The sequence below is a fragment of the Pan troglodytes genome, chromosome 6, assembly GCF_028858775.2.
Source record: "Pan troglodytes isolate AG18354 chromosome 6, NHGRI_mPanTro3-v2.0_pri, whole genome shotgun sequence".
NCBI classification, from domain to species: Eukaryota; Metazoa; Chordata; class Mammalia; order Primates; family Hominidae; genus Pan; species Pan troglodytes.
In genome coordinates, this window is record NC_072404.2 from 12,133,977 (window position 1) to 12,150,546 (window position 16,570).

The window sequence follows — 16,570 nt, forward strand, 5'->3', positions numbered from 1 at the left end:
GAGGCTGAGGCAGGTGGATCACCTGAGGTTAGGAGTCGAAGACCAGCCTGTCCAATATGGTGAAACCCCATCTCTGCTTAAAAAAAAAAAAATACAAAAATTTAGCCAGGCATGGTGGCGCATGCCTGTGGTCCCAGCTACTTGGGAAGCTGAGGCTGGAGAATCATTTGAACCTGGGAGGTAGAGGTTGCAGTGAGCTGAGATTGTGCCACTGCACTCCAACCTGGACGAGAAAGCCAGACTCTGAATAAATAAAGAGAGAAAGAGACAGAGAGAGAGAAAAGAGAGAAAGAGAGAAAGTGAGAGAAGGAAGAGAAGGAAGGAAAGGAAAGGAAGGAAAGGGAAGGGGCCGCTGCAGAGTTGCTGGCCCTTGTGTGCCCATGAGCTGCAGTCCCAGGGACCCACAATTTGCTAGGGTTTTAGCGAGAAGCTCAGGATCCATGCTGGACCACACATGCCTTACATATCTGCGTAGGCTCAAAAAACTTCTATTTTGGCCGGGAGCAGTGGCTCACACCTGTAATCCCAGCACTTTGGGAGGCCGAGGCAGGCGGATCACCTGAGGTCAGGAACTTGAGACCAGCCTAGCCCACATGTTGAAACCGTATCTCTACTAAAAATACAAAAATTAGCCAGGCATGGTGACGGACACCTGTAATCCCAGCTACTTGGGAGGCTGAGGCAGGAGAATCGCTTGAACCTGGGAGGTGGAGGTTGCAGTGAGCTGAGATTGCACCACCGCACTCCCACCTGGGCAACAAGAGCAAAACTCAGTCTCAAAAAAAAAAACACTTCTATTTTGCCCATAATCCTCTCTGGGCAGCAGTGACTTGGCCTGGGGCAAGCACAGGGCGTTGAGACTCTGGAAGCTGTTGTCATGAGATCTCTGCTAGGCCCCTGAGTTCAGGCTAGCTGCATTCTGGTGCTGCATTCTGGTGCTGCTCCTGGCACCTGGTTTCTTGCCCTGGGGCTTCCCCTCAAGAGCTGTTCTGGAGGCAAGCAGGGCAGGCCCCGTAGCTTGGGGTCTGCATATTGGTGCAGATGACATCTGCCCTCCCCTCCCTGTTTTGGAGGTCCCTTGTCTGGTTAAAAGGGCAAGAGGGCCCCATGTTCCCTGCATGTTCCACAGCAGAGCCGGAGCCTGAGCTGGACCTGGAGTCCGAGCCCACGCCTGAGCCCCAGCCGCGGAGCTCCCTGCGGGCTTCCTCCATGTGCCGCCGCAGCCTCCGGTCCCAGGGCCTGGAGGCCGGCCTCAGCTGCGGTAAGGCTGGTGTCAGGGGGAGGGTATGAATGGAGCTCAGTTTTTCCACCTGCAAAATGGGCTTGGTGAGGTGGGGAATCCCAGGGAATGGGGCTAAGCAGGGCTCAGGATTGGCCCTCCTGGGTCTGCGGGGCATGTTGGTTCTGGGCCGGGGCCTGAGCCGTAGAGCTCAGATACGGTAATGACATTATTCCCCGGTAGGTCCCAGCGAGTGCCCTGAGATGCCTCTTCCCCTGATCCCAGGCGAGCGCCAGGCAGGCGATGGCACGTCCCTCCCTGAGACCCCCAACCCCAAGATGGTGAGACCTTCTCTGCCCTCCAGGTGGGGTCAGTAGGGGGCAGGGAATGGACGGTCCATAGGACTGGGCCCAGGAGACCCAGGCCAAGGCGTCCCTGTGCTGCTTCAGGCTGGGGCATATCCCTGCCTCCCGGCCCACCCAGGCCTGGACCACATTAGGGCCACGAGGGGAAGCAGAATGGGCTGGACTCTCCCCCGTCTCCCTCCAGATGTCAGCCGTCTATGCAGAGCTTGAGTCTCGACTGAACAGCAGCTTCAAAGGGAAGATGGGGACCGTGTCCAAATCCCGGGCTTCCCCCCCAGGCCCCAGCCCAGCAGTCACCACAGGTAGGGCTCCAGCCTCTGTCATCTACTGTCTGGGTGTTTCCCTCCACCCCAGGCTCAGCCCTGGAGCTGCTTCTCTGCTCCATCAGGGTCAGGGTTGTCCCAGTCCCTCCCATGGCCCTGTGACCCTCACCTCAGCTGTGGATCAAGAAAGTAGCCTGGGTACCGTGGGTCGTGCCTGTAATCCCAGCACTTTGGGAGGCCGAGGCAGGAGGATCAATTGAGCCCAGGAGTTTGAGACTAGCCTGGCAACATAGTGAGGCCCCATCTCTAACAAAAAAAATACAAAATTAGCTGGGCATGGTTGCATATGCCTGTAGTCCCAACTCCTCAAGAGGCTGAGGCGGGAGGATCACTTGAGCCCAGGAGTTCAAGGCTGCAGTGAGCTATTTCGAACCACTGCACTCTAGCCTATAAGCAACAGAGTAAGACCCTGTCTTAAAAAAGAAAAAGAAAGAAGGCAGATGCCTGATTCTGAGGAAGTCCCCGAGTTAGCAAGTGGTTATTGAATAAATGATCAAGTGCACGCGTTGTCCTGTGAATGGCACAGCTGGGAAGACAGTTGCTCTGCAGCTCAGAAGGCAGGAGCCCTGGGAGGTCCTCCCGTGATCTCAGGGCTTGCTGGGTGTGCGAGATGCTCCGTGACTCTGGCTCTGGGCCCTAGAGAAGCCCCTCCACCCTTTGAGTTAATGGTGTTCAGTGGCTCCCAGCTGGGACCCCTGGTGACCATTCCAAGGTGAGCTGGCGTCCAGCCTGTCCTGAGGCCGAGCAGTGCTCCTGCTCACCAGATCTGGCCTTTAGTCACGCTTGGAAGGCAGGGCCGCTCAAGGTCTTCCTGCACTGTGCCCAGAGAGGGAAAGGAGAGTGGCCTGGGACACAGAGCCAGCCTGTCCTAGGACCCTCTCTCCAGCTTGCACCTGGAACCTCGGTGCTGGCTGAAGAGGAATCCTCATACTCCATCCCTCCTCCAGGGCCCAGGACCCTGTCCAGCGTCTCATGGCCCAGCGAGCGACTCTTGCCCTCCCCCTGCTACCACCCGCTGTGTTCGGGGGGTCTGGCCTCCCCCAGCAGCTCTGAGTCCCACCCCTACGCCAGCCTGGACAGCAGCAGGGCACCCTCCCCACAGCCAGGCCCCGGGCCCATCTGCCCCGACAGCCCCCCAAGCCCGGACCCCACCCGCCCGCCCAGCCGCAGGAAGCTCTTCACCTTCTCCCACCCTGTGCGAAGCCGCGATACTGACCGCTTCCTGGACGTGCTGAGCGAGCAGCTGGGCCCCCGGGTCACCATCGTGGATGATTTCCTGACCCCTGAGAACGACTACGAGGAGGTGGGCACGCAAGCAGGTGTGGAGGGAGGCGGGTGAGGCGAGGTGTGGCGGTCTGCAAGGCAACAGTGTTCCTGGGCTCCTGCAAGGGGCCTGCTGCCCTTGGGATCTTCCCCAGGCTATCCCACTCCCTAGCTCAAGCTATCCCACCCCTTGCCCCAGGTTACCCTATCTCCTGTTCAAGGTTATCATGCTCCTTGACTGAGGCTAGCCCATATTCCCTGTCGCAGGTTAGCCCATTCCTTAGCTCAGGCTATCCCACTCACAGCCTGAGGCTAACCCGTGAGAGGGTCCTATCCTTATTCCAGGCTATCCCCCTCATAGCCTGAGGCTAACCCATGAGAGGTCCTATCCTTAGCCCAGGCTATCCCCCTCACAGCCTGAGGTTAACCTGTGAGACAGTCCTATCCTTAGCCCAGGTGTCCCTCACAGCCTGAGGCTAACCCGTGAGATGGCCCTGTCCTTGTCCCAGGCTATCCCATGATCCTTCACTTTGCACCTGCTCTAGTCTCTCTGGGCCCAGCCTCACCCTCCCCTTGCCTCTCTCCCCACCACCAGATGAGCTTCCATGATGACCAGGGCAGCTTCGTAACCAATGAGCGGAGCAGCGCCAGCGACTGCATCAGCAGCAGTGAAGAAGGCAGCTCCCTGACCTACTCCTCCATCTCTGACCACATCCCCCCACCCCCGCTCAGCCCCCCACCACCGCCACCCCTGCCTTTCCATGACGCTAAGCCCAGCTCCCGCAGTTCTGATGGTTCCCGGGGCCCTGCTCAGGCGCTGGCCAAGCCCCTCACCCAACTCAGCCACCCAGTCCCTCCACCACCCCCACCGCCCCTGCCCCCACCCGTGCCCTGTGCACCCCCCATGCTGTCCCGGGGCCTGGGCCACCGGCGCAGTGAGACCAGCCACATGAGCGTCAAGCGCTTGCGGTGGGAACAGGTGGAGAACTCAGAAGGCACCATCTGGGGTCAGGTAGGTGACCTGGGACCCAGCAGCGCTCTGTACTGGGGGAGGACGGCTTGGGCAGCAGCACTGAAGGAAAACCCATCGGCCAGGCATCTTCCAACATCATCCTCCCTACCCCAAGCAGAGGATGAGTAGAGGCCCAGCCCAAGAACGTCCCACGCTTGGGGGCCACTGCAGGCATTGAAGCCAATCTGTGTCCCTCAGCCAAAGACACACACTGGGGACACCTGGAAATGCCACCCTACCCATCCTTGAAACCTATCACTTTTGAGGCCAGACAAGTTCTCTTAAACCTTTAAAAGAGCAGCTGGTTCAAACTCCTGCACACCAGCCTTCACCCTTTCACTTTGATGCTTGAATTTCCTCCCTCACAACACTGCCAGTGTATGCTTGAACACCTTCAGTGATGGGGAACTCACTACCTGTCAAGGTGTTCCTTTCCTCACTGGACGATTTTAACCATCCTTTGTCTTGCTCTGAAATCTTGTCTCCCCAGGATTCCCATGCCCTGTTTTCTTTCTGGCCCTTAAAATCGGGCAGAGCAATCTTATCCACAGACCAACCAATCTGCAAGATGAACAAGGTTCACCCCACCCCTTTTTTTTTTTCAGATCATTCTCTTAGAACATGGTTTCCAACCCCCACTCCAGTGTCCATGTCCCTGTCAAAGAGACATTCCCAGATGGAACCCCCAATAGGGCTTGACCAGCTCAGAGGAGAGAACAGGGTTCTCAGCTCCTTTGACTGGGACATCATACTCCTTTTAATATGGCAGGGGCTCCTTCCAGCTCCCAGGGCTGCCCCGTCCCAGTGCTCATGATCACCATCATCCTCAACTCCATCTTCTTGGGATCAATAGCTCACTCTCACATGTAGTCACACTGGGCAGAGGCATGCTTGTGATTTTTCCCCACTGCCATCTCCTGGGTCCCAATTCTGTCTCCTGCTTTCTCAGCCCACATCTCCAGGGACCCTTTCCAAATTGCTAATAAAGATGCCCATTGAGGCCAGGCTTGGTGGTTCACGCCTGTAATCCTGGCACTTTGGGAGGCTGAGGCGGGAGGACTGCTTGAGCCTAAGAGTTCAAGACAAGTCTGGGCAACATAGTGAGATCTCGTCTCTACAAAAAAATCAAAAAGTTAGCCAGACCTGGTGGTGCTTGCCTGTGGTCCCAGCTACTCGGGAGGCTGAAGAGGGAGAATCACTTGATTCCCACAGGTGGAGGTTGCAGTGAGCCAAGATGGCACCACTGCACTCCAGCCTGGGGTACAGAGTGAGACCCTATCTAAAAAAAAAAAAAAAAAAAAACCTCAGTGAGACAAGGGCACAAATAGGGACCTCCTGGGTCCCCTGGAGACCTCACTCCTGCCAGCCTTGGACCGATCTTCAAGTATTGCTCCACAGCGTGGTTCTTCCATTGGTTACCAAAGGTGGACACAGGGACACAGGTCACACATCTGGCCAAACCCAAATCCATCCTCAGTGTCCCTGCCCTGCAGCCATGTTCTAAGACTTCATTCCCCTGCCTGCCCTCCCTTTGGGTTCTCTCCCTTTGGCAGCCACCCCGTCCTCACTCCCTGTCCCAGCCCCAGGCTCTTACCTCTCATCTACGCCATTCATCACAGCCACGTGTCCAGCGTCTGGCCCCTAGGCTGTCACAGTTGCAGTTCTCCCAGCACCAGCTCACTCTGCCCAGGGCAGCCCTGGTGAACTCACCGCTCTCCAAGGAGACCTGATGACAGAGCCAGACCCCTGAGCCACCTCCGGTAGCCCCTTACTTGGCTCTAGCCTCTTCACAGCTCCTTCATGCCCCCGCTGCAGTCCCACCTTGCTGGCTTCTGCACGAGTAGTGTTCCAAGTCTTGAGTCTCGATTGACCCCAAGAGGTGCTGGCTCAGCACCCAGTGACTCGGATGATCTGGCTTCTCCTGCAGTCTCCTCCTGCTCCGGGCTTTATCCCAGCACCTGATGGGTGCTTTTGCTCGGGAAGCCCCTAGGGCGGCCCTCAGAGGGTGGGAAGTGGGAGGCCAGTCCAGCTGCTGCTGCTTCTCCTACTCTGAACCTCCCATCCTCCCTCGCAGCTCGGGGAAGACTCTGACTACGATAAGCTGAGTGACATGGTGAAATACCTCGACCTGGAGCTCCACTTCGGCACCCAGAAACCTGCTAGTGAGTGGCCTGATGGCCTTGGGGGAACCCCAGATACCACACCATCTGTGGCAGCCCCAGGCTTAGCATCTCCCAGGGCTGCACTGACTACTATTTAACCTGATGCATCCTCAAGCCTTCAGTCCCTGAGTTATTTAATAGCTGGCACTTAGGCTGGGCACAGTGGCTCACGCCTGTCATCCCAGCACTTTGGGAGGCTGAGGTGGGTGGATCGCCTGAGCTCAGGGGTTCGAGACCAGCCTGGGCAACGTGGCGAAACCCTTGTCTCTACTGAAAATACAAAAAATTAGCCAGGCACATGGAGGATGCCTGTGGTCCCAGCTACTTGGGAGGCTGAGTTGGGAGGATCGATTGAGCCTCGGAGGTGGAGGTTGCAGTGAGCCGCGATCACACCACTGCACTCCGACCTGGTAACCTGGGTGACACAGTGAGACCCCGTCTAAAAACAAACAAACAAAAAAAAAGCTGGCATTTACTGTGCAGTGATCAAATACCAGGGACTCTCATTTCTAAATCCCATGGCAACTCTGTGATGTACATAATGTGATCACCCCCCACTTCCTAATGAGGAAGCACAGAGAGGTGAGGTAATTTGCTCACAGTCACACCGTAGACAGGAGGCATCCACAAATACATCTTCCAGGCTCTCTTGCCCTCACCCCTTCCTGGGTATCTCCCTGTCGTTGATGGGTGGAACAGGCGGTCCCAGGATGGAACAGAAAGACCTGGCTTCCTGCAGCACGGGGAGTGCACAGGACACGGGGCGGGGGAGGTTACACACAGGACCTGAAGGTCCCTGACCTGAGGAATGAAGGGACTATGGACGTGTAGCTGATTAAGTCGAGGTCGTGCTTAGGGGGATAGTGGCTGTTGGCTGTGACCACGCCACCCCTGGGCCTTCCCACTGCAGCCTCAGCCTAGCCGCCTTCGTAAACTGTCAGTTTCTTTTCCAGAACCGGTGCCGGGGCCGGAGCCCTTCCGGAAGAAGGAGGTGGTGGAGATCCTGTCCCATAAGAAGGCCTACAACACCTGTGAGGGTCCGGGGAACCCCAGGGGGTGTAGGGGGCAGGCGGCGGCCCTTTCTCTGGGCCTCAGACCTGCCCAGGTGGATGACAGAGATTAGGCGGTGGGGACCCGGCCTCCTGTCGCTCAGCGCGGTGAAGGCCCCCTCCCAGGCCCCATAGCCAGCCAGATCGCATCTGGGCGCAGGTGCCGGCCCCGCCCTCACTGTCTAATCAACTTCCCGGTTCTGGCCCCGCCTCCAGCCTCATTCCCTCTCTCCTTCGCAGGCCCCGCCCTAGTCCCTGGCCCGACCCCAATAGACCCCACCCAGCTTCTTAATCTAGCGTCTCGAGAACCCCGTCCTCACCCTTAAATCGGTCGCTGAAAGGCCGTCTCTATTTCAGGGCCCGCCCCTGCCCCGGCCCCCTACGGCACCCCTCGCAGGCCCCGCCCTTGTTCCTTGTCCCCTCCATTCGGTCTCCTCCCTGTAGCCGAAGCCCACCTGGAAGCTTCGCCGTCTCCCTGCTGGGCCCCGCCCTCTTCCCCCGCTCGAACTCAACCAGCAGCCCCGCTCAGTTTCCTTGCTCCTACCCGCCAGGCTCCTCACAGTAGCCCTGGCCAATCCCAAAGCCCCGCCCTCTTTCCACCCGGGCCCCGTCTCAGTTTAGCCTCATAGACCCCGCCCTGTTCATTGGCCCCCACCCCTCTAGAGTTCCTCCAGTAGCCCAGTCCCCGCCCCAGCTCTGCCTCACAGGTCTACCTGCTTCCCTTGTCCCCTACCCCTTCAGATTCCCCGCTGTATCCTGGGCCAACCTGGAAGCCCCGCCCCCTTCCTGCCAGGCCCCACCCTCTCCCGGCCCCTGCTCACCGAGCGGCCCCGCCCCCTTTCCTTTTTTCTTCCCCTTAGCCCAGGCCAATATTGAAGCGCCGTCCTCTCCCCATCCGGGAGCCGCCTCAGCTCAGCTTCTTGTCCCCGTCCGCGTTTCTTGTCCTTCCAGCCTCAAGGCCCCGTCCTCTCCCCTAGGCCCCGCCCCGTGTCCGCCCTCTCCCCGCCTCTGCCCTGCCCTCTCCGTCTTGGGACCCATCCGGCCCCGCTCCGGCCCCGCCCAGCTCACCGCCCCGCCCCGCCCGCAGCCATCCTCTTGGCGCACCTGAAGCTGAGCCCCGCGGAGCTGCGCCAGGTGCTTATGAGCATGGAGCCCCGGCGCCTGGAGCCCGCACATCTGGCGCAGCTGCTTCTCTTCGCGCCCGACGCCGACGAGGAGCAGCGCTACCAGGCCTTCCGCGAGGCGCCCGCCCGCCTCAGCGAGCCGGACCAGTTCGTCCTGCAGGTGCCGCGACCACAACCCCGCCCCGAGGCCTCGGCCGGCTCCACAGGGGCTGTCGCTGTGGCCAGGGCTGCTGGGGTCCCGCGCGCCTTCGGGGGCCGCCATTGCGCCCAAGCCTCTGAGTCCCAGTTTAACACCTTTAATGGCCGGGTCCTATCAGGGGTCCAAGGTACATGGGAGGCGGGCTCCCCCAGGGATCGTGCTTATTCTTCCTACCGGAATATCGGGCCGAAGCAGCCAGCAGATCCCCCCCTCCCACCCCAAAGCCTGCGGTGGGGCAGAGGGTCCCAGGAAGGGGATGGGTGAATCCTGGCTCTGCCTTCGAGGCAGATGCTGTCAGTTCCCGAATACAAGACACGCCTGCGCAGCCTCCACTTCCAGGCCACCCTCCAGGAGAAGACAGAGGAGATCCGAGGCAGCCTTGAATGCTTGCGCCAGGCCTCCCTGGAGCTCAAAAACAGTCGGAAGCTCGCCAAGATCCTGGAGGTCAGTGGGCGTTCCCTCCCTGGCACCCTATCTGCTTCTCTGCCTCCTGGGGCTTCCAGCCTGGAGGCCCATCCAGACAGCAGGGTGGATGGGTGGTGGGGTGAGGACAGGACCTACCCACCTTCTTGTCCACAGTTTGTGTTGGCCATGGGCAACTATCTCAACGATGGACAGCCCAAAACCAACAAGACTACGGGCTTCAAGATCAACTTTCTGACAGAGGTGAGGGGACCTGCCGGCAGCAATCGACTGGTTTGCTCTACCAGCAAGGCGCTAACGCCAGGCCTAGCTCAGTTGTGGCAGAGGGCAGAAGAGGACATCGTGACCAAGGAGGGCTCTCCTCCTAGCAGGAAAAGGGCCACATTGAAGCCAGGATGTGACTGCAGCAAAGGGTGGGGTGGGGTGGGGTGGGGTGGGGGAACACACTCCCAGGATCTGGAAAAATGGAGTGAGGGAAGAGAGTTGGAAAGAGAGTGTCAAAGGCTGGGGATTGGGCTGGGTGTGGTGGCTCATGCCTGTAATCCCGGCACTTTGGAGGCCAAGGTGAGAGGATCACTTGAGGCCAGGAGTTGGAGACTAGCCTGGACAACATAGCTAGACCCCAGTTCTACAAAAATAATTAGCTAGGCATGTCGCATGCCTGTAGTCCAAGCTACTTGGGAGACTGAGGTGGAAGGATCGCTTGAGCCTAGGAGTTTGAGGCTGCAGTGAGTTATGATGGAGCCACTGCACTCCAGCCTGGGCAACAGAGCAAGACCCTGCTATTAAAAAAAAAGTGGGGGCGCCAAGAATTCATCATTGATGCCACAGTAGTCCAGGAGAAGCTGGGCCCATGTGACCCCATCTGATGGGGTCCTTGACGGGAATGTATATTGGGGGTCACTTGCAGCTGAACTCCACCAAGACAGTGGACGGGAAGTCCACCTTCCTGCACATCCTTGCCAAATCGCTGAGCCAGCACTTCCCTGAACTCCTGGGCTTTGCTCAGGACCTGCCCACCGTGCCCCTGGCTGCCAAAGGTATGCTGGGTGGGTGGATGGGGAGGCAGAGGCATGCTGTCCTGGGCTGGGAGAGTGGCCCCATGCAGCCCCTGTCCTCTTCCCTATAGTGAACCAACGGGCCCTGACCAGTGACCTGGCTGACCTCCATGGCACTATCAGCGAGATACAGGATGCCTGCCAGAGCATTTCCCCCTCTAGCGAGGACAAGTTTGCAATGGTCATGTCGGCATCCTCTGAGCAGCCTGTTCCTGCACCAGGCTGGATCCTGGGGTGGTTGGGTAGAGCTGGCTATGGCTCCAGTGGCCGCTGGAGACCTCGACTTCCAGCAGAGATTCTGGACACAGGTTGCTGTGCACCCAGGGGTCCTGGAAGAGGCTCTATCCTGGGTTGTTTATTGATTGATTGATTGATTGAGGCAGGGTGTCACTCTGTCACCCAGGCTATGCCTGGCTAATTTTTGTATTTTTAGTAGAGACAAGGTTTTGCCATGTTGCCCAGGCTGGTCTAAAACTCCTGGGCTCAAGTGATCTGCCTGCCTCAGCCTCCCAGAGTGCTAGAATTACAGGTGTGAGCCACAACACCAGGTCCCATCCTGGATTATAAATTTATTTATTTATTTATTTATTTGTTTGTTTAATTTTATTTACTTTTGAGACAAGAGCCTTGCTCTGTTGCCCAGGCTGGAGTGCAGTTGCACGATCTTGGCTCACTGCAGCCTCCGCCTCCCAGGTTCAAGCTATTCTCCTGCCTCAGCCTCCCAAGTAGCTGGGATTACAGGCACCCACCACCACACCTGGCTTATTTTTGTATTTTTAGTACAGACATGGGTTCACTATGTTTTCCAGGCTGGTCTTGCACTCCTGACCTCAGGTGATCCACCTGCCTCTGCCTCTCAAAGTGCTGGGATTACAGGCCTGAGCCACTGTGCTTAGCCCTGGGTCATTTATAATCCAAGTGCTTATGCCAAGTCTGTGTGTAACTGAAGCCAGAGCTCTTTTGAGTGCCCCAAAGCCACTGTACCATCTGTCCTCTGGGGCAGTGGAGCCCAGAGCTAAGTGTCAAAATTACAAGGAGCAGCCTGTCAGGCCCTACCAGCCAAAGGCAGTCAGGAGGGTGGGACATTCCCACTGAGCCTCCAAACAGGGCCTGGCCAGTGGGTGACAGAGGCCCAGATGGGAAGACAGGAAAGAAGGGCATGTGGCAGTTCTCGCAGCTCCCCCTCTCTGGCTCCAACACCCCTTGGCAGGGAACACAGGGTTTTCCCTAATGCTAAAGCTAGGTAAGGGGGAGAGCTCTGGGGGCTGTGCCTGTGGCCAGGGCAGTAGGTGGTGAAAGCCCCTGTCACATACCTCTGACTGCAGCACATGGGGCCTGGTGCGGGTGAGTGTCTGAGTAGGAATTTGATGTCAGATCTACCCCTGCCCTTTCCTCTCAGGCAGGAGATCTGCAGAGAATCACTAAGCAAACTCTACAGCTTGGGCAAGGTGCTTTTCACCCCCATCTTTCACCCACTTCACACCCGGATTTTTGTTTTGTTTTGAGACGGAGTCTCGCTCTGTTGCCCAGGCTGGAGTGCAATGGTGCGATCTCGGCTCACTGCAACCTCCACCTCCTGGGTTCAAGCAATTCTTCTGCCTCAGCCTCCCGAGTAGCTGGGATTACAGGTGCCCACCACCACAACCGGCTAATTTTTTGTATTTTTTAGTAGAGATGGGGTTTCACTATGTTAGTCAGGCTGGTCTCAAACTCCTGACCTCATGATCCACCTGCCTCGGCCTCCTAAACTGCTGGGATTACAGGTGTGAGCCACCGTGCCCGGCCCACCCAGATGTTTTGCAGATGTGAAAACTGAGGCTGTTTAGGTAAGGGTTAGTCCACTCTAGCATCCCTCAGTCCAGGGGTATTGGCTGCTTCCTTGGGCTTGGAGGTCCCCAGAGAGAAGATGGATGGTCACATTCAAGGGTAGCCTCTGGGCCAGGTGCAGTGGCTCATGCCTGTAATCCCAGCACTTTGGGAGGTCAAGGCTGAGAGATTGCTTGAGGCCAGAAGTTTGAGACCAGCCTGGGCAACATAGGGGGACCGCGTCTCTACAGAATAATTTGAAAATGAGTCTGGCATAGTGGTGCATGCCTGTAGTCCCAGCTACTCAGGAGGCTGAGGCTAGAGGATCACTTGAGCCTAGGAGTTCAAGGTTACAGTGAGGTATGATCACACCACTGCACTGTAGCCAGGTGACAGAGTGAGACCCTGTCTCAAAAATAAAATGAAGGCAGTCCAGGCGCTGTGGCTCACGCCTGTAATCCCAGCACTTTGGGAGGCCAAGGAGGGCAGATCACCTGAGGTCAGGAGTTTGGGACCAGCCTGGCCAACATGGTGAAACCCTGTCTCTACTAGACATACAAACATTAGCCAGGTATGGTGCCATGTGCCGGTAATCCCAGCTACTCAGAAGGCTGAGGCAGGAGAATCACTTGGACCCAGGAGGCGGAGATTGCAATAAGCCGAGATCATGCCATTGCACTCCAGTCTGGGCAACAGAGCGAGACTCTGTCTCAAAATTAATTAATTAATTAATTAAAGGCAGCCTCTGCAAAGGAAATTGACCTGGCACATCAGACAGGCATAGGCCCAAATCCTGACTCATTTCCTTACCTGCTGTGGGACTATGGGCAAGTCAGTTACCCTCTGTGAGCCCAGTTTTCTCATCAGGAAAAAGAGGGGTCATGAGAACCTCTACCACAGTGGTCATTAATTGATGTGAACCTGGTGGGTTCAACCGTGGCTCAGGCACCACAGTGCTTGCTGTGTGATCTTGGGCTAGTTGCTAAAGTCCTCTGTGCTTTAATTTGTTCACATGTAAAATAGAGATAATCTACCTCATAGAGGTGTTAAACGATGATTCAACAAGCTTGGAACAAAGCTTGGCACCATTTTAAGTGCTGAAAAAATGATAGCGATTCAGCCACTGAATCTTTTTGCAAGACTGACCATGTATCAGATGCTATTCTAAGCCCTGGAGGTGCAAGGAGGGAGCGAGCTTTCACTTAGGCAGTAGGAAATGAACTTATGAACAATTTCAGATCATGACAAATGCTCTAGAAAACAGAGTAAGGCCTAAGGCCAGGTGCAGTGGCTCACACCTGTAATCCCAGCACTTTGGGAGGCCAAAGTGGGAGGATCACTTGAGCCCAGGAGTTTGAGACCACCCTAGGCAACATACACCCCATCTCTATTTTAAAAATCAAAAAATTAGCTGGGTATGGTGGTGTAAACCTCTGGTCCCAGCTGCTCGGGAGGCTGAGGTGGGAGGATCACTTGAGCCTGGGAGGTAGAGGCTGGAATGATCTGTGAGCTGTGATCACACCACTGCACTCCAGGCTGAGCGACAGAATAAGACCCTGTCTCAAAAAAAAAAAAAAAAAAGTAAGGCCTAGAGAGTGACAGAGGGGCCTACTGTAAATGAGTGGTTGGGGAAGAAGGTGGCAGTGGAGGCCTCTGATCAGAGACCCAGGGCCTGGCCCTGCAGAGAGAACAGGGGTGAATGGCCTGAGGCTGCACTGGCTGTGGCCAGTTCCAGGATGAGTTCAGTGGCCAGTGGGACTAGAGTCCCTGAACAGGGCCTGGTTCCCTGTTGGACACAGGGCCTGGCCCTTGGAAGGACTCAGGCCAACCAGGAATAGAGCTGCTAGGGACCTGTCTGTCGGGCCACCACCCGAGACCCTGGGGGCACCAGCGGGCTGGCTGTTTCCTTAACTGAGGCCTGTCAGTCCTTCCTGGAGACGGCCCAGCCAGCACTTCGGGCGCTAGACGGGCTGCAGCGCGAGGCCATGGAGGAGCTGGGCAAGGCGCTGGCCTTCTTTGGGGAGGATTCCAAGGCCACCACCTCTGAGGCTTTCTTCGGCATCTTTGCAGAGTTCATGAGCAAATTCGAGGTGAGCCTCACTGGAGCCCTGAGGGGCCCTTTTGGAGAGGTGGGGGCCAGAGGCCAAATGAAGGGATCCTCCATGAAGCCAGGGCTGGGAAAGGGGCTCCAGTGAGCGACATGTCCCCCTAACCCCCGATGGGCTGTCTAGTGTGGGAAGAGACAGGGAAGGCATCACAGGTTCCTGGGACCACTGACCACCCTACCTCTGTGTTCCCCCTCCCCAGCGAGCGCTGAGTGACCTGCAGGCCGGGGAGGGCCTGCGCAGCTCCGGGATGGTTTCACCCCTGGCCTGGTGACAGTGGCCACACCGCGTCCTCTGCGGCCTGAGCAGGGAGATGGAGGCCGAGAGGGCAGCCCAGACACTGCCGAGGTCCGGGGCCACTGTGCCCCGGGCTCTGAGCACACCGCCAGCCTCTCCTGCAGCTACCTCAGCCGCCGAGCTGTGGCCGGGCCCTCCTCTGCCAGCCCTTATTCCTACCCCCAGGCCCAGAGCCAGATGCTGTAGGAGCAGGTGCTGAGTGTGCCTGCACATGGAGGACCGTGCTCTGTCGGCTTCCTGGGCCCACTTCCCACTTCGCTCCCAGGCTGTCAGGGGGGCCTGGAGGGTGGATTACAAAGTGGCCACATTCCTGGGACATGTGGACCTTTTTTCTGATCCTGCTCCTAGCGGGTCCCTGTGAGGGGGCCGACACCCTTGAGCATGACCCTGCAGGCAGGCGCGAGACGCGAGAGGGCGGAAAGCCCGATGTAGAGGGGCCCTGGGGATGTGCACGCCCAGCCTGGGCCTTGGAAGCTGGCTTCAGGGACACAGGAAGAGAGAAGCCTGGGAGAGACGCAGGGAAGGAAGGACTGGAGAAGGAAGACCCCCTATGTCAGACTGCGGAATTGAGGTTTCATGCAGTGGACAAACCCAAACCTGTGTAGAGGTGGCCCAGTTGGAAGTAGGGAGCCTGGGAGTGGAATAGGTGTGGTCAAGGTAGAGCAGACAGAATGGGGAGGTGTTGAGGCAGGAGGTGAGCAGGATCTGGTGGCCAACTGCCAGACTTCTCACCTGGACGGATGGTGATGTTCCCTGGAGCAAGTCATGAGACCGGGGCAGGTGTGGGGGCAGATGACACAATCTGGGATGTGTTTGGGACCCAAATGGTCATTTTACATGTGCCTAGGCATATAGCAGGAGTTACCTGGATACCAGGAGCAGGAGCAGGTGGCGTGGTGGGCAGGGAGGGAGGGTGTGTGAACTGTTTCACCTTTTTTAAAATTCTCTGATTGACAGATCCTTGGATCAGACAGCTTCCCTCGTTGCACTTTTTTTTTTTTTTTTGAAAAGTCTGAAATGGGCTTTAATCCTGTCTCATGGATTCTTTTTCTCCCACTGCAATCAAATGGCTTACATTGCACCTGGGCAGTACTGGGAACCTGTTCAGTTCTTCCCAGTCTCCCCTAGGCCCCTCTTGGAAGCCATCTTTGTTTTTTTGTTCCTTGCACACAAGCACCATACAAAAACATCAAAACCAAAATATATACTGCAAGGGGGATGTGGCTAGTGGGGTACATTTCACCCTAGCAGCTCAAGCAGAATTGTTTCCAAAAGTTCCCAGTGCCTGTGTCTCTGGGAAACATGTCAGGAGGTCAGTTAAAACCTCTGCAGGCAGGGCATGGGGGCTCACGCCTGTAATTCCAACACTTTGGGAGGCCGAGGCAGGTGGATCACCTGAGGCCAGAAGTTCAAGACCAGCCTGGCCAACATAGTGAAGCCACATCTCTACTAAAAATACACAAAATTAGCCAGGCGTAGTGGCACGCGCTTGTATTCATAGCTGCTTGGGAGGCTGAGGCAGAAGAATTGCTTGAACCTGGGGGTCGGAGGTTGCAGTGAGCAAGATCCTGCCACTGCACTCCAGCCTGAGCGACAGAGTGAGACTCCATTTGAAAAAAAAAAAAACCCTGCATAAGATCTGTAGAGATAATAGACTCCAACAGGCGTGATTTCCAGGCCTGGTTAGCCCACATGGCATTTTCCTGCAAGTTAGAAACACATGTCCCTTCCAGGAGACCTAACCTCTTGATTGCACAGTGTGGCAGGCCAAGCACCAGCTAGGTTTTCTCCCTAGCATGCCTTTTATTGGTTGTTTGCTACAACAATGCTGCGTAACAAACTGTCCCAAAACTCATTGGCTTCAAACAGCAATCACTTACTGCTCACAAGTCTCTGGGTCCCAGTTCTGATGTGAGCTAGGCTCTGCATCCTCAGTCAGCTATGAGTCAGCTAGGCAGCTTTGGTAATCATACCAAGCAATCTCATGTCTGGGGCCTTTGGCTGGAAAAGCTGGGATAGCCCTGTGGGGTCTCTCATTTTGCACCCAAATAGCCAGGATTTTTTTCATGAGGGGACTGGGGGTCAAAGAAGGTGAACAACCAAAGGCACAGAAGATGGCTTGAGGCTGAGGCTCAGAGCTGGTACACCGTGCCTTCTGCCACAAT

General features: G+C 56.8%; 1 protein-coding gene and 1 long non-coding RNA gene across 3 annotated transcripts in view; one reads left to right on the forward strand and one right to left on the reverse strand.

Moving 5' to 3' along the window:
• GRID2IP (Grid2 interacting protein) overlaps positions 1-15,378 on the forward strand; it is a 54,700-nt gene extending 39,322 nt beyond the window's left edge. For both annotated transcript variants that reach the window (XM_003318301.4, XM_054655466.2), the window contains 14 exons: positions 1,130-1,261; positions 1,463-1,560; positions 1,769-1,886; positions 2,855-3,210; positions 3,766-4,182; positions 6,257-6,344; positions 7,298-7,375; positions 8,481-8,677; positions 9,005-9,160; positions 9,296-9,382; positions 10,050-10,179; positions 10,269-10,387; positions 13,929-14,093; positions 14,311-15,378. In XM_003318301.4, coding sequence (XP_003318349.1) covers positions 1,130-1,261; positions 1,463-1,560; positions 1,769-1,886; positions 2,855-3,210; positions 3,766-4,182; positions 6,257-6,344; positions 7,298-7,375; positions 8,481-8,677; positions 9,005-9,160; positions 9,296-9,382; positions 10,050-10,179; positions 10,269-10,387; positions 13,929-14,093; positions 14,311-14,382 — 2,213 coding nt within the window. In that variant the 3' untranslated portion in view covers positions 14,383-15,378. The remainder of the gene's footprint in view (positions 1-1,129; positions 1,262-1,462; positions 1,561-1,768; positions 1,887-2,854; positions 3,211-3,765; positions 4,183-6,256; positions 6,345-7,297; positions 7,376-8,480; positions 8,678-9,004; positions 9,161-9,295; positions 9,383-10,049; positions 10,180-10,268; positions 10,388-13,928; positions 14,094-14,310) is intronic.
• LOC134810403 (uncharacterized) lies at positions 1,880-7,545 on the reverse strand. Its single transcript, XR_010158331.1, has 4 exons — positions 6,945-7,545; positions 5,777-5,908; positions 3,124-3,262; positions 1,880-2,543 (listed from the first exon to the last, which is right to left on the reverse strand). It is a non-coding gene; the product is annotated as an uncharacterized LOC134810403 (long non-coding RNA).
• Positions 15,379-16,570: the final 1,192 nt, after the last annotated feature.